A 14,593-nucleotide genomic window follows, 5' to 3' on the forward strand; every position below is an offset into this window, starting at 1 on the left:
AGGTCTTGGGTGCACTAGCTTGATGCTGAGTCCTGGGAAGATTAAAAAAACTGGTTGTCACTCATCTTGCAGTGATGCAACCCTGCATTTTATGGGATTGAAGTGTTTGGACCCTATCTGTGACATTATGGTAGGGTCTGGCGGTGGTCCAACATGTACTCGGAAGTCATCCATTTCCTTTCGATTTTCAGTTTTGTTGTCCTGGACTGTGCATATCATCTCCTATAGTTTTCCCAGTCTCTTCCATTTTTGTGGCTGTCCTATCCATTCTGTTCCCAGTAACGGCACGTTTGTCTTCTCTCTTTCTGAATTGGAGCTTCCCCTCTTTGGGCCACTTCCTGGACCACCAGCTGGACTCGGAATAGCTTCCAAGCCAGACCCCTTGCTGCCCTTTTATTTGTAGCACCATTTTAGGACATAGGTTCCTGAGTGTTAAGCTCCAGATCTCTCTTCCTATTTCCTGCTTCTCCCAAAAGACTGATAGTGAGATATTTGATTGTATGCCGTTAAACGGACATGTCTTCCCTAGATTCAAATCTGATATGTAGGCCACGAAGATAAATCCAAGGAATTATGGTTGAACTAATTCAGTATAGAGCATTCTTCTTTTTTTAAATTAATTAATTAATTTAATTAATTAATTTGTCTGCACTGGGTCTTTGTTGATGCACTGGGCTTTTCTCTAGTTGAGGCGAGCGGGGGCCACTTTTTGCTGCGCTGCGCGGGCTTCTCATTGCGGTGGCTTCTCTTGTTGTGGAGCACGGGCTCTAGACGCATGGGCTCCAGAGCACAGGCTCAGTAGGTATGGCGCACGGACTTAGTTGCTCCGCGGCATGTGGGATCTTCCCGGACCAGGGCTCGAACCTGCGTCCCCTGCATTGGCAGGCGGATTCCTAACCACTGCACCACCAAGGAAGCCCTAGACCATTCTTTTGTGTGTGTTTATGTCTGATGAGGCTGCTTTGGAAACAACGTAAAAATACATTGCATTTAAGAAGGGATTTCAGAGCACTTTACATTCATTTACGACAATTGCGTGTCTGTGTTAGGGGGTTGACATACATTGTGCTTTATGTAAACTGTCTTGCACAAGAGCTTGAGAAGCCGGCAGGGTGGCTGTTGTCCTCGGGTGGTGTGTGTTCCGGTGGTTGTGGATTTGCTCCCCACAGGAAGAAGCTCAATTCTGGACAGCCCGGTGGCCTGCAGGGCCTCCCTTTCCTTAGAGGCCGGGCAGCTTGGAGGAGAGGGGCCGGGACTCAGTCTTATGCTGGGATCTCCTTGTCTCAGGGAGATGAGCCGCTCCAGACACACCCTGGGCTCCCTGGCCATTTTTCTCTCTGTTCCTTGGGTCTGAGAGCCCTTCCTGGCTCAGAGGAAGTGCAGAGAGTTGATTCTCATGTACCGGGAGAAGAGCACGTAGAGGTGGCGGAACCAGAGCAGCTGGCTGCGGTGGCAGGACATGGCTCTCTGGAAGAATCAGAGGACCGGTCGTGAGTGCTGGCGCCGGTGGTTGGTTGTTTTCACTCTGCTTCCTCTCCTTCAGGCCTCCTCCCACCCACATACTGCAAGCTATGGCCTGATCTGGCTTCTGCTGTGCCCTTCGAACCCCTCTGGATTGGACTCCCCCTCCCGTCTCCTGATACCCGATGGGATAACAGCAGAGGATGCTGATGCAGCCGAGCACTACCTCAGTTTAACAACCCTGTGAGTAAAGGACTATTATTATTGCTTTTTTTTTTTTTTTTTAACAGATGAGGAAACTGATTCATCAGTCTCAAATAGCAAGTAGGGAGTAAAGCTGAGATCGAACCCAGAGCCATCTGGTTGACTGTGGAGCCTACATTCTTAATCCCTGGCTCCACTACCCTGCATATATAACTCGTATAGGGCTGTTTTGTGCCCAGACGCCTATGGATTAGCCAAGCTGGGTAATTACAGTCACTCTTAGAAGAAGAAGAAAAGGAATAGTACCCATATGTACTGGCTCTCCCTGCCATGCAGTGGGGGAAACGTTATCCTGTTATTCAGATCCAGTGTAGCTCAGTCTTTAAACAGAATAGATCATAACAACTGATTTAACTAGATGTAACCTATATAAATGGTTCCTGTTTTTCTCTAAGTACCATAATTAATGCTTATAATCTAAGCTAATATCATTGCAAACCTCTACATAAAAAACTCATTTTATATTCACTATTGGAATATCCGTGGCTTAGGGATGTAAACACCCCTGTGATGCCTGCAAGCTTTAAGTTGATAAAGAGAATTATCACCATATTCAGGCAAAATATTACATAGCATGGTTTCAACAGGAAGTACAACTAAAATTTTTAAATAAAAATGACTTTCAGAAACAAAATGGATGTGTGAACTCACAGAATAATGTTTCAGTTTTGAAGACCATAGTGAGAATAAAAGGCTCATTTTAGAAAAACGTTGAGGGAAGATAGGAACTCTGTGGTCCAAACACACTTGTCTACTTGTGAGAGATTCCGAGTCACAGGGGCTTCCCACATCCTGCTGCCCAGGTGGCCAATTTTGTAGATTCCCTCATCTTTCAGTGGCTGCAGCACCCACTCAATAAGATGGGCGCTTACAGTAATTATATATTTATGGCCAGTTTGGCTTTTTACAAGCTTTTCTTCCTATTACTTTTCGTTCAGAAATTTCAAAGGAATACTGCAAAATATCAAAATTGTTTCTATTTCCTCCCTACTTTTGGAACATTTTCACTACGTGTGTTTCAAAACTGTGATTTTTCTGATTATATAGTACCATATCATTCACCTGCTAAATAATCTTAGCTCCTTTTTTGGGCCTCATAAATTATACTAGTGAACATTCTTGTACGTCAGTCTCTGGACACAACTTTATTGCTTTAGGATAAAATTCTGGAAATAAAAATTAGTGGGTCAGAGAAAGTATAGATTTATTGATATAATGCTCTGCAACCCGCTTGTGTCTGCTTAACGTATTAAGAACTTCGAAAGGTAAGTACAACTTCTGAGAAGACTTCTGATATTTACTACTGTTGCTTCCCAGAAAATGATAGCCCTTTACACACCTATGTCATTTAACGGCTCAACATGGGTTCTAGCCTTTGAACCTTTCCACTTGGATAGCAGAAATGGAAAGGGTCAAGGCTAGAACTCCTCAGCAGCCTCTCAGACCACCTGCCCCACCGACCACCAAGAGTTTTCACCAGGAGGGCCTCGCTGGGCCTGACTCCTCAGCCGGCAACCCGTGGTCAGCCCCAGTGGCTCTTTGCAGAGGCTCCTGGCAGGTCTGAGTTCCTCTTGGCTCAAGCTGGGAGCACCGGTCCACGTGTGGCAGGGAAAAACCGGTAAATCGAGATGTCCAGCCGTAAGGGGTGTGTGACCTATTTTATGGTGCGCCCATGCCATGGAACACAGGCAGACATTACAATGTGAACACCTAATAACCCTGGAGAAAATGGTCGTGATGTTGCTAAAGTAGGTTTCCAATAAGCAGGCTCTGTGTCCCCCGCTCTAAATGCCTGTGCATGAATACTCTTTATGGAGGGCGTATATACTGTCAAGAGTGGCTACCCCTGAGGGGTGGGCTTGCAGGCAGTGGGGTTTCTTCTTTTCTGTATTTCCAGATTTTCTACACTGAGCCTGTATTGTTAATTGCCTTTTTTCCAGCACATATTATTTCTATAATCAGAAGAAAATGTGCAAGTCCCTGGTCTGCGGCTCCCAGGGTCTGGCTGCGGGCCAGCTCTGGGGACAGAACTGCTGTGGAAGGCCTCGGTGAGGGGCTTTGAAGAGCCAGGGACGGGGCGCAGACCTGGGGGGGAGCACGGGGGTGGCGGGGCGGTCCTCACCTGGGCCTGGGCCGCCTCTCGGCGACTGAGCACGAAGAGGGCATCGCGGGCACACAGCAGGGAGCAGGGCAGGTCCAGCAGCGACAGGTACTTGCGCAGCAGGTTCACAGACTGAAGCGTGAGCACCAAGCACCCTGCGGGGCGGGCAGAGCGGAGACTTGCTGCTTCAGGCAGATCTTCCTGGGTGCCCACCCTGTGCTCCGGGCTCAGGGCAGGGCAGTGTCAGCAGAGCTGCTCTTTGCCCATCATTCTCACAGATAAGAAGGGTGAAAGGGCCCCAGAACACCTGACGGCCGCCCTCTACCTGCTCTGTGCCCCCAGCAGGGAAGGGTCGGCTGCTAGAGGCTGGGATCGAGGCCCAGGGAGAGGGGATGCAGATAGGATTTCTGTCCTGGGAGGCCAGAGACCTGGTTCCTGCTTGTCACTAAAGAACTGACGGGCTTGGGGAAGTCCTTTCACCTCTCTGAGCCTCAGTTTCCCCATCTGTATGATGGTGTTGGTCATGAGTGTGGGACCGGCCTGTTTCCCAGGGTTGATACAAGGATCAAACACACTAGGGTCATGTTCTGAAGCCCCCGTGGCACTGCCAGCCAGAAAGGCCATCATTCCATCCCCAGGGTTCTCCTGTGAGGGTGTACATCGTGACAGAAACCAGCTCAGGGAGGTTAGGGGGTGTCGCACAGAAACTGGCCAAGCGGGTCAGACGCCTTCCTGTGAGTTGGGAAGAGTTTCAGACCCGTCCAGCACCCATGCGTCACCCACAGCCTGGCCAGTTAACTGGGGGATGGGTGTGAGTTTCGGTGGACGTCCTGAAAGGATACCAGAGGCGGAACAGACCTGGCCAGGGAGAAACCAGGCAGGTGAGGGGCAAGGCCTACGGAGGAGGTTAACCTCCTGTGTCAACCCGACTGGGTCCTGGGTGCTCAGATACTTGGCTAAACGTTGTTTCTGGGTGTGTCTGTGTTTCACGTTTGAATTGGATGACTTGGTAAAGCAGAAGGCTTCCCCAGCATGGGTGGGCCTCACCCAATCCATTGAGGGCCCGGACAGAACAGAAGGTGGAGGAAGGGAGGATCCATTCCTGTCTGTCTGACTGCAGAGCAGGACATCGGTCTTCTGCCCCGAGACTGAGATCCACACCCTCGGCTCCCCTCTTCTCAGGCCTCTGGACTCAGGCTGAGTGACGCCCCAGCTCTCCTGGGCCCCCGGCTTGCCGACGGTGGATCCCGAGATCGCTCAGCCTCCGTAATCATGTGAGCCAATTCCTTATTTTATATGTATATATATAAGTGCACATACCACCATAGCTATCTATCTGTGTGTCCTGTTTGGTTCTGTTTCTCTGGAGAACCCCGACTGCACGCTCCTCCCTCACACCCGGAGGATACTTCCCAGTGGATACAACCTGATTTCGAGACCTGGGGACCCGCCGTGACAGGCACGCTGAGCTGAGTCAGGAGAGTGTGGGCCTGCATCCCCCGACCCCCGCCCTGCCCGGCCTGGCTGAGGGCAGCTCTCTGCATATTTACCAGTTTCACCCTAGAGGGATGGTAACGGTGACCTTTTACGGGAGGGACAGGCCTTACCTTTAGGTAACTTCCCTTGTGCATGCAGGGTCCTGGAGGAGGGAAAGGACAGGTGACAGTGAGCATCCTTCTGCAGCTAACAGGCAGGGCCTTCAGGGCCACGCCTGCCCCACCCTGGGGTCCCTCCACTGTTGGTTTCTAGGCAGTTTCTTGAGCACAAGTCACCATATAGATTCCCTGGATTCCACACCTTTGGCTACAGCTGAAGGGACCAGGGTGGGTCCCTTACCCAAGGGCAGCCGATCCGGAGGTGGCCAGTGGCTTATGAAGTGCCCTGGTCCAAGCTTTGCCCAACAGATAGGAAGGTAAGGACAGTGGACTCTGTGAAGTTTTTCTCTTTTGAAATTGAGATGTGAGAGTGGTGGAGAATATTGAAAGTGTTAATTGGTGTTTCCTCTCTGATGCCCCTTTCTCCTATTTGACACCCTGCCCCACCCCTTCTGACCGTAGAGGCCCTTCTGTGCTCACTGCCTGAAGAGGAGGGGTGAGGTGGGTCCACCAGCAATGAACTTGTTGTTTTGAAAGCTGAGGGATGGAGGCATGGGGCAGAGTCCCCTCCCCGCACCAACACACAGACACACGCACTCATCCACCAACACACAGACATACGCACTCATCTGGAAGGGATTCCCCAGAGCAGGAGTTAAAGATGAGAAGCTGGGAGGAAACGGATGAACTTACAGGCCTGACACATACACACACACACACACACACACACACACCCCCGCAGAGCCTGAGGGAACGGATGAACTTACAGGCCTGACACACACACACACACACACACACACACACCCCCGCAGAGCCTGAGGGAACGGATGAACTTACAGGCCTGACACACACACACACACACACACACACACACACCCCCGCAGAGCCTGAGGGAACGGATGAACTTACAGGCCACACACACACACACACACACACACACACCCGCAGAGCCTGAGGGAACGGATGAACTTACAGGCCTGACACACACACACACACACACACACCCGCAGAGCCTGAGGGAACGGATGAACTTACAGGCCTGACACACACACACACACACACACACACACACACACCCGCAGAGCCTGAGGGAACGGATGAACTTACAGGCCTGACACACACACACACACACACACACACCCGCAGAGCCTGAGGGAACGGATGAACTTACAGGCCACACACACACACACACACCCCCGCAGAGCCTGAGGGAACGGATGAACTTACAGGCCTGACACACACACACACACACACACACACACACACACACCCGCAGAGCCTGAGGGAACGGATGAACTTACAGGCCACACACACACACACACACACACACACACACCCGCAGAGCCTGAGGGAACGGATGAACTTACAGGCCACACACACACACACACACACACACACACACACACACACACACCCGCAGAGCCTGAGGAATAGAAAACCCTGAGGTCAGAGGCCTCTTGTCCTGCGCTCTGGGTACAGCCCTGGGGATGATCTCCAGGGAAAGAGCTGGGAGGCAGCATCTAAGTGGAGGAGGGAGGGGCCCTGGAGACGCGCCTGGAAACGGCACTGCAAGCCCTGAAAAGCGTTGGGCACGTTGAGAAGAGGGTCATAAAATCAGTCCTTCACGTCAGGCTGCCCCCTCCTTCCCCAGGCCCGTCCAGCAAGCTGCTTACGGGCCCAGGGGGAGCACGGCTCCAGAGGTCAGGACACGCGCTCTAGGTCTCCGTGACCCCGAGGAAATCCCTCAAGATGTGTGAGGATCGGGTTTTTACTGGTGAAATGCAGGTGCGTGTCAGTCACGTGGAGAGGCTGCAAAGGGCAAGTAAGGTTTCCTATGACGTGCACATCCTCCTTCTCCAAAGCAAGGTCTGAAATTGTGCACAGAATACACAGCAGGAGAGAGCAAACAAGCTGGTTAGAGGAGGGAAAAGAGGGTGCAGCCAGGAGGGCCGCTGATCCCCAGAACTCAATCCGTAGTCCTGTGCGGGCGCTACAAGGAGCTGAAATTTGGCCCTAAAGCTTTCTGTGGCCAGAGCGGAGGGATAAATCAAATCCGTTCCCCCACTTGCCGTACCCGGGGGTGGGGAAACTCAGCTGTTCAGGAGACGAGACCATAATACCAGGACCCGAGGGCGACTGCCTCGGAAACAGGTGGTGAGAGAGCATGGCTTTCTGATGGCCCGAGGGGGGACAGCGACGGGGAAACCAGAGCGCCCTACCTGGCAGCCGCATACAGAGCCACGTGGTTGCTGTGGCCGCTCACACCCCCCGCGTCAAAGGTCACCACCTGCAGAGACACACAGGCTTTCACTCCGGGCCGAACCTGTCTCTCCCGCCTCGTCCCCGCGGCCCGGGAAGGACAGGAGGCCCCAGAACCCTGTGCCTGTTCACGTTCTGAGCGTATCTGAACTGACGTGGGAGCAGGTCGGGGGTGTGACCATTGCTCGGCCGACTGTGTGGAGACCGTGACTGTGGGTTTGACTGTTCACTCTTTTTCTTTTTTTTAATAAATTTATTTATTTTATTTATTTTTGGCTGTGTTGGGTCTTCGTTGCTGCACGTGGGCTTTCTCTAGTTGAGGTGAGTGGGGGCTACTCTTCGTTGTGGTGCGCGGGCTTCTCACTGAGGTGGCTTCTCTTATTGCGGAGCACGGGCTCTAGGCGCGCAGGCTCAGTAGTTGTGGCTCACGGGCTCTAGAGCGCAGGCTCAGTAGTTGTGGTGCACGGGCCTAGTTGCTCCACGGCATGTGGGATCTTCCCGGACCAGGGCTCGAGCCCGTGTCCCCTGCATTGGCAGGTGGATTCTTAACCACTGCGCCACCAGGGAAGTCCCGAAATTTTTTTTAAAAAGGCATATAAGCTAATCGCATTATGGTGGATACGTGTCATACATTTGTCAAAACCCACAGGACATGCAGCACCAGAACTGAACCCTAATGTGAACTAGGACTTGGGGTGATGATACTATGTCAGCGCTGGTTCACTCACTGTAACACATTGTAGGCTCGGGGGGTATATGTATGTCCTTTCTGCTCAATTCTGCTGCGAACCTAAAACTGCTCTAAAAAATATACTGTATTAAAAAAAGGTCACCCCAGAACTCAGGTACCCTGTTCTGAGCCCACCCTTCCCCGCAGCCCAGTGTGGGCCCTGTGTCCACTCCCGCCTCTGACGCTAGCTGCCCCCGCCCCTCAGGCATGTCACAGCATGTCATCCTGGGAGTGATGTCAACTTTCAGTGTCTTGGTCTCCTCATCTGTGAGACGGGAAGAGTGAGGCCTGCCCGCCTTTCCTCTCTGGGTCGAGGTGAAGGTCAAGTGAAGCCATGAGGGAGTGTAGGACCTGGACAGCAGTCAAGGCCGAGTGTCCGCTGCCCTCGGGTGGAGGTGATGCTGGGGCCGGGCTGTCACTGGTGAGCTGGGGCGCACTCCCTGGTCTGGGAACTCGGGGCCACTGCACGTTGGCTCCATCACTTCTGAAATTCCTCAGCGCCTTATTTCTTCTTCATCCTATACCTTCTGATAAGCCCCCTCTCTTCCTGCTTCGAGGAGGGCTGAGCTGATCTGCCTCTAGCCCTGGACTCGTGCAGGTTAGGACCTGACAGCAATGGCGTCTGCGGTTCTTTGCAGAACTCCATCCACCTTCCCCGCTAAACTGCACAAATCTCTGAGCAAATGAAGTCTTACCCAGACCCCAGTAAACAAGAGGGAACAGTGGGGTTGCTCTCGCTTCTTGAAGATAGTGGCTCACAAGACATGGTCTGTACTTTAGAGGATAAACAGCAACTCATGTCACAGGTGCAGGACACACGACAAATGCTGTCCCAAAGAGGGCTGAAGAAGTCAGGGAAAGCTTCTTGGAGAAGGCGGTCTTAAGCCGGGCCTGGACCACAAATCACTTTTCTGGGACACAAACTTGGGAGGCTCTTCTGAGAGCAGGAAAGGCACGCAGAGCGTCTGTGCCCTGAAGCTCCTCCCTGGATGTTCAGGGCCATGGCTGCAACATGGTCTAAACCCGGCCCCTCAGTGAGGACCAACCCTGTTCATCAGCGAAGAGCACCGAAGGAAGGTCCAGGTCAGAGACGGCCAAGTTCACAAAGATGGGAGTTTAGCCTACAAGCAGGAGTTACTGGGAAACCAGCCGTTCCCATGCACCAAAGCGGGGGAGGGGAGAGTTTGGGGACCGGTCCTGGGGAAGCCGGGGTGCTGAGGGCCACTGTGCCCACCTCACAGGCCCCGCCCTGTACCCCAGGCCAGCCCGGAGGACCAGCTCTGCCCCCCTGCCAGGCTTGGGGCCCTGAGAGGTTCTGAGCGTGGCGTGGGGGGTGGCGGGCAAGGGGACCCAGGCCAGGCAGCAGGCCCGGGCAGTGAACCCTCCAGCTGTGACCCTCAGACCCTGTGGGAAGTACAGCTGGGAGGGGTGGGCCTGCAGCTCTGGTGACCATATTTCCAGCCAGAACAAAGAGGGAAGCCAGCGCAGAGCCCTGCACCTCCGCCTTGCGTGGATCAGAGCCAGCCAGTTAGGTGCCCCTTTGGCCCATGTGGACGAAGTTCCCTCTGCATTTCTGTCATTAGAGCTCAAAGACGGTCTAATATATCCACGAAAATCTGCTCTTAACAAAGGTCTAACAAATCCGTTCACCTGGAGAACTCATCACCGATAAAAGCTTAACAGCAGGGGTCATCTTTCAACGAGGCTTCATCAAAACTCAAAGCAAGTGGCTGGGTCTGAATGGTAGGATTTAGGTCTTAACTCCTGAAGGGTTAGCGTTCTTACTTTAGGGGTGGACACCTTCCTGGAGCCTTAAGATCGACCGCTGGCGGGGCCCGGGCCGGCGGGGCCCGAGAGTCGAGGTGGGTGTGGCTGGGCCGTCCGCCTCTGCAGGTGAATTGAATGCCCACTAGAGCTCTAATCGTGACCAGAGTGTTCTCCCTGCAGGGGCTGTGAATTTATCCTCGCAGTTTCTGGAGTGAGGACTCCAGGCTTAAAATCCTAGCTTCACACTTGGCGACCTGGGCAGCTGCGGGCCTCTGGGGGCCTCAACTTCCTCAGTGTAAGGTGAGCATTATAACAACACTTACCTCCGAAGTTACAATGATACCTTAAAACTAAGACGCTTGGTAGAAAGCTCTGTGCCAGCGGGTCGTGGCACAGGCTCGTGGGGTCCTGAGGTTTCAGGTGGCAGCACAGGGGTGGGAGTGGGTGGGGGAAGAGGGCGCACTTTGGAAAAATCTCTGCTTGTGTCTGAGCGCTGGGATTTCAGTTACTCAGGAAAGGTGTGTGTTTTCCTCGGTGGGTTTCAGGCAGACGCAGCTGGGCCTCTGCTTCGAGCGGAAGGCGTCCCCTTACCAGGTTGATGCGGCTGGCCTCTATATGCCGGAGGAGGACGTCGGCCACCCGTTCGGTGTCCCACCACACGCCGGGGTCATCTGGGAAATCCCTGGAAGGAAGAAGCACAACCTGGAAATCATTTCTAACCCGGTACAGGCTTCCCCTGGGGCTCCGGTAGGTGTGGGGGGCAGGGGGGAGGCAGCGGCATCCGGATGAAACACTACACGCTCTGGGGGTTTTGGCTCGTGGCCGGGGAGGGAGCAGACATCAGCGAGACACGGCTCTATCCATGAGCTGGGGACAGGTGTGGTACCCACGAGCTCGGACGCAGGGCGGAGGGACACGTGTCTTTGTAAGAGTCAGAGGAACGGCGCGTTGATAAAAGTACGGGAGTTGCTTCATTTAACCTCAGACAGGCGTGAAGGAGCCTCGATGGATGAAGTTACGTAGCCTGTTTGTTGCAAGGTCGTTAGGGATGGATTTGACCCAGGTTTTCTGACTGTAGAGCAGAGAGGTTTCAGCCCTGGGGAGCGTCGCAGCCCCATCCCGCCGGGCACCCTCAGGGACAGAGGCCTCTGCAGGTGACTCCAAGCCTTACTGCTCCCTCCCCCTGCCACCTGCTGAGCTGAGGCCAAGGCCGTGGTCTGCCTTCTGTTTGAAGATATTATTCAGTCTTATACATAGATGGCCATCTCTGCCGGCTCAGGTCCCGGCAACACACACCCGCTACTGGGAGGACACGGGCCTCTCCGCTCCCCACCTGGCAGGTGGCTGTCACCTCTCCGTGGACAAGGGCCGTTAAGGGACCCACTTAGGACTTTGGTCAAAGGAGAGTCGCTGGAGGTTTTTCAGTAGGAAAAGGACATGAACCTCAGCACTAGATAACACAGCTACTTCCTGTGCTTCCTTGGCTACCTGTTCCACACTCTGGGGAGCCCCCTGCAGAGCTGGCTTCAGGCTTTTCAGAGCACTGTCCTGCCAGCCGCGACAGGACAGACAGCTCAGCTGGGGGACGGGACAGGGAGAAAGGGAGAGGGAGGGACCAGGACAAAGTCCTGCCTTGTCCCTCAGGAGGGAGCTGAATATGGGATGGAGAACATGGCCTGCTGAGCTCAAGAGCAAGAGACGGGAAGGTACCCTGGAGTGAGACAGCTGCACACCCGCCCCTGGCTGGGAGGCCCACGTACAGGTACCAAGGCGTCCTTTTGGAAACTGGATTTACCAATAATAGTCACGTGGATGGAAAAGCAGTGTGAGAGGAAGGGTAGGATGGCTGTTGGCTAAGCCTAGTTCTCGGGCCTGAAGTGCTGAAAGGGGAGCCCCCGAGTGGGGAGCTCGCTGCCGCCTTCTGGGCACCTCCCTCAGAGCCAGGCCCCTGGGGAATAAGTATTGCTCCCTGAGGTTCTCTCAGGGCCTCTACCCTGAAAGAGGAAGTCAGCTATTTGGGGGACTCTGGACTGTTGACACCCACCCCCCTCTGTAACCCGATACATCTGATGTGGCAGCACCGCTCTTGGGATCTAGTCCAAACTCCTCTCGGTCAGGCATTCGAGATCTCCCCAGTCTGTCTCCTATTTGACCCTCTTCTCTTGATTTGGGCGAGTAAGTGAGATAACCTATGTGAGAAACTTTACATTCTAAAACTGTAAAGCGATGTATAAATGTCAGAAGAGGGTCATAAAGTGGTGGCTGTTATCGACGCATTAGCCTAATCTAGGCCCCTTCAGAAAGGAAGGCAGGAGGGAAGGGGTCCCCCATCGTTTTTCTTTGCTCTGGAAGTCCCTTGCAGAGATCTCTGTGCTGACTGCCTGCATCAGCGGTCTCTGGGTTCACGGTGGGGTGTAGGCATCCCAGGAGATGTGTGAGATGATCCACTGAGGTTAAGCAAGACATCGCCAGAATTCCTAGGTACGTTTCTCTCTCTGTTTAAATGTCTATCTTGTAGCTATTTTATAAGGTAACATACGTTAACAGAGTTTGACACGTATACAATTTAAGGAAGCCCACAAACACCGGCAGCGTGTACTCAGATTTTGTTTCTTTTTGTCAGGGGGCTGTGATAAGGGCTGTGTGGGGATTGCTTGTCTCATCTACTCACCCTCCATTTTACTTCATCTTTTCCTGGATATTTTAAAACAACTTTATTGAGGCATAATTTACATACTATAAAACCTACCCATTTAAAATGTACAATTTAGTCATTTTTAGCATATGTACAGAATTTCTACATTTTACTTTACTAGCATTTTGCCTATATTTAATTCTTGATTCTCTAACCTATTGTAAGTTCCCCGATGGCCAGGTGCTACGTTAGCCATCGAACAGTCAGGGCCAGCTAGGAAAACAGAAACCACCAGGGATTTCAGAGGGAATTTAATACAGAGAATTGCTTACCCCATTGATGGGAAGAGCTGAGAGGCCCAGCAGGGAACAAGGAGACGATCAGAGACTGGAGAAGCCACTGTCACCTCTAGGGTGGGACATCAGAGTCTAGAGACGGGGTGATGGTGGGAACTACAAGGGCAGTGGCTGGAGTCACGGAGAACATTTAGCTGCTGACGGAGGTGCTGCCCGAGGTGGAGGGAGCAGGAAAGGCCCTGGTTTTCCCCTCCTCTGCCTTCAGTCTCCCATCACAGCCACCTATTGTCAAACCTATTGAGAAGCCAGGTGACTGGCAAGGGAGCCTGGAAAGTGTGGTGTCCACTGGTCCTGAGCAAAGGCATAAGGTGTTTGGTAGTGCTCCCGCAGGGGCCCAGTGCACGTCTGCTTTCAACTGCATCCCAGTTTGTTTGTTTTTTAAAAAATATTTATTTATTTGGCTGCACCGGGTCTTAGTTGCGTCACGTGGGACCTAGTTTCCCGACCAGGGATCGAACCTGCGTCCCCTGCATTGGGAGCGCGGAGTCTTGGCCACAGGGCCGCCAGGGAAGTCCCTGCGTCCCCGTCTTGACCCTAAGCCTTCGAAGGGCAGCAGCAGTCCGGCCACCTGCCTGTCGCCGTTGTCCACCCCTCTGGGAATGCCGTCGCCCACTAGCTGCTCGGGTGTGGAGGCCACTGCCACGAAGCAGGATTCCAGTCTCAGGGAAGGGAGGCGTGGCAGCGGTTGACGGGCAGCTTCACCCCCGCAGCTCAGGGATGGAGGCCCGCCCATGCTCAGAGTGGTCCAGTGTCACCAGGAGGCAATGTGATGCCAGGACGGACCACAGAACACCCGAGTTCCAGCTCCCTGCTCACCAGGTGACTGGGGCATGCGCTGTGTCATCAGGAAAGCTGGGAGAACCTGGGCCACACCTCCTGAGAACCCTGACTTCTAGGACTTTATGTTGCAAGAAGCTTCTGAGGGAGGTTTGTTCATTACTGGGTATTTTGCACTGGAGTAGGCACGCGTTAAATGTTGTCTTCCCCTTATTATTTTGTAATGTTTTCCTATTTCCCAAGAGACAGAGGGATTACTTGTCATCATGAGGAATAACTGAGATTGATTTTGGACTAGTGTCCCCAGTGGCTGCCGATCTGTGGCCTGATGAGGGCTGAGCATGTAGAGATTGTCTCCCCAAAGTCTCACGCTATCTTGCTCTAAGTGTGTCTGTGGTGGGACTGGAACGTGACATCATCCCGGCGAGGTGAAATCATCAAAGTCAGGAAAACAGCCTTCTGCTTCCCTGTCCCTGGAGTCCTCCCTTCGTGTGGCCTCCGGCCTCTGATAACTTGGGATTCCTCTCTGCTCTTCTTTCCACCCAGCCAAATCTCACACATCCTGTGGAGCCTCCTCCACGGACCCTTCTGGATGGAGTTTGGGGCCCTCATTTCTGAAAATAACTGCAAGTCCAGGGGTTCCCCCGG

At 53.2% G+C, this 14,593-nt stretch overlaps 1 protein-coding gene across 2 annotated transcripts in view; it reads right to left on the bottom strand.

Annotated features, from left to right (window-relative positions):
- Positions 1-872: 872 nt before the first annotated feature.
- PIGL (phosphatidylinositol glycan anchor biosynthesis class L) overlaps positions 873-14,593 on the bottom strand; it is a 54,168-nt gene continuing 40,447 nt past the window's right edge. Inside the window, exons 3-7 of one of the 2 annotated variants that reach the window (XM_082861475.1) lie at positions 10,769-10,859; positions 7,641-7,708; positions 5,434-5,465; positions 3,848-3,981; positions 1,255-1,467 (exon numbers count right to left, since the gene is read on the bottom strand). In XM_082861475.1, the coding sequence (XP_082717601.1) occupies positions 1,369-1,467; positions 3,848-3,981; positions 5,434-5,465; positions 7,641-7,708; positions 10,769-10,859 (424 nt within the window). In that variant the 3' untranslated portion in view covers positions 1,255-1,368. Of the gene's footprint in view, positions 1,468-3,847; positions 3,982-5,433; positions 5,466-7,640; positions 7,709-10,768; positions 10,860-14,593 lie in introns of both variants that reach the window. The other variant, XM_082861476.1, reaches the window with a different exon arrangement.

This window comes from Leucopleurus acutus (genome assembly GCF_964270905.1).
Source record: "Leucopleurus acutus genome assembly, chromosome: 19".
In the NCBI taxonomy this organism is placed as follows: domain Eukaryota; kingdom Metazoa; phylum Chordata; class Mammalia; order Artiodactyla; family Delphinidae; genus Leucopleurus; species Leucopleurus acutus.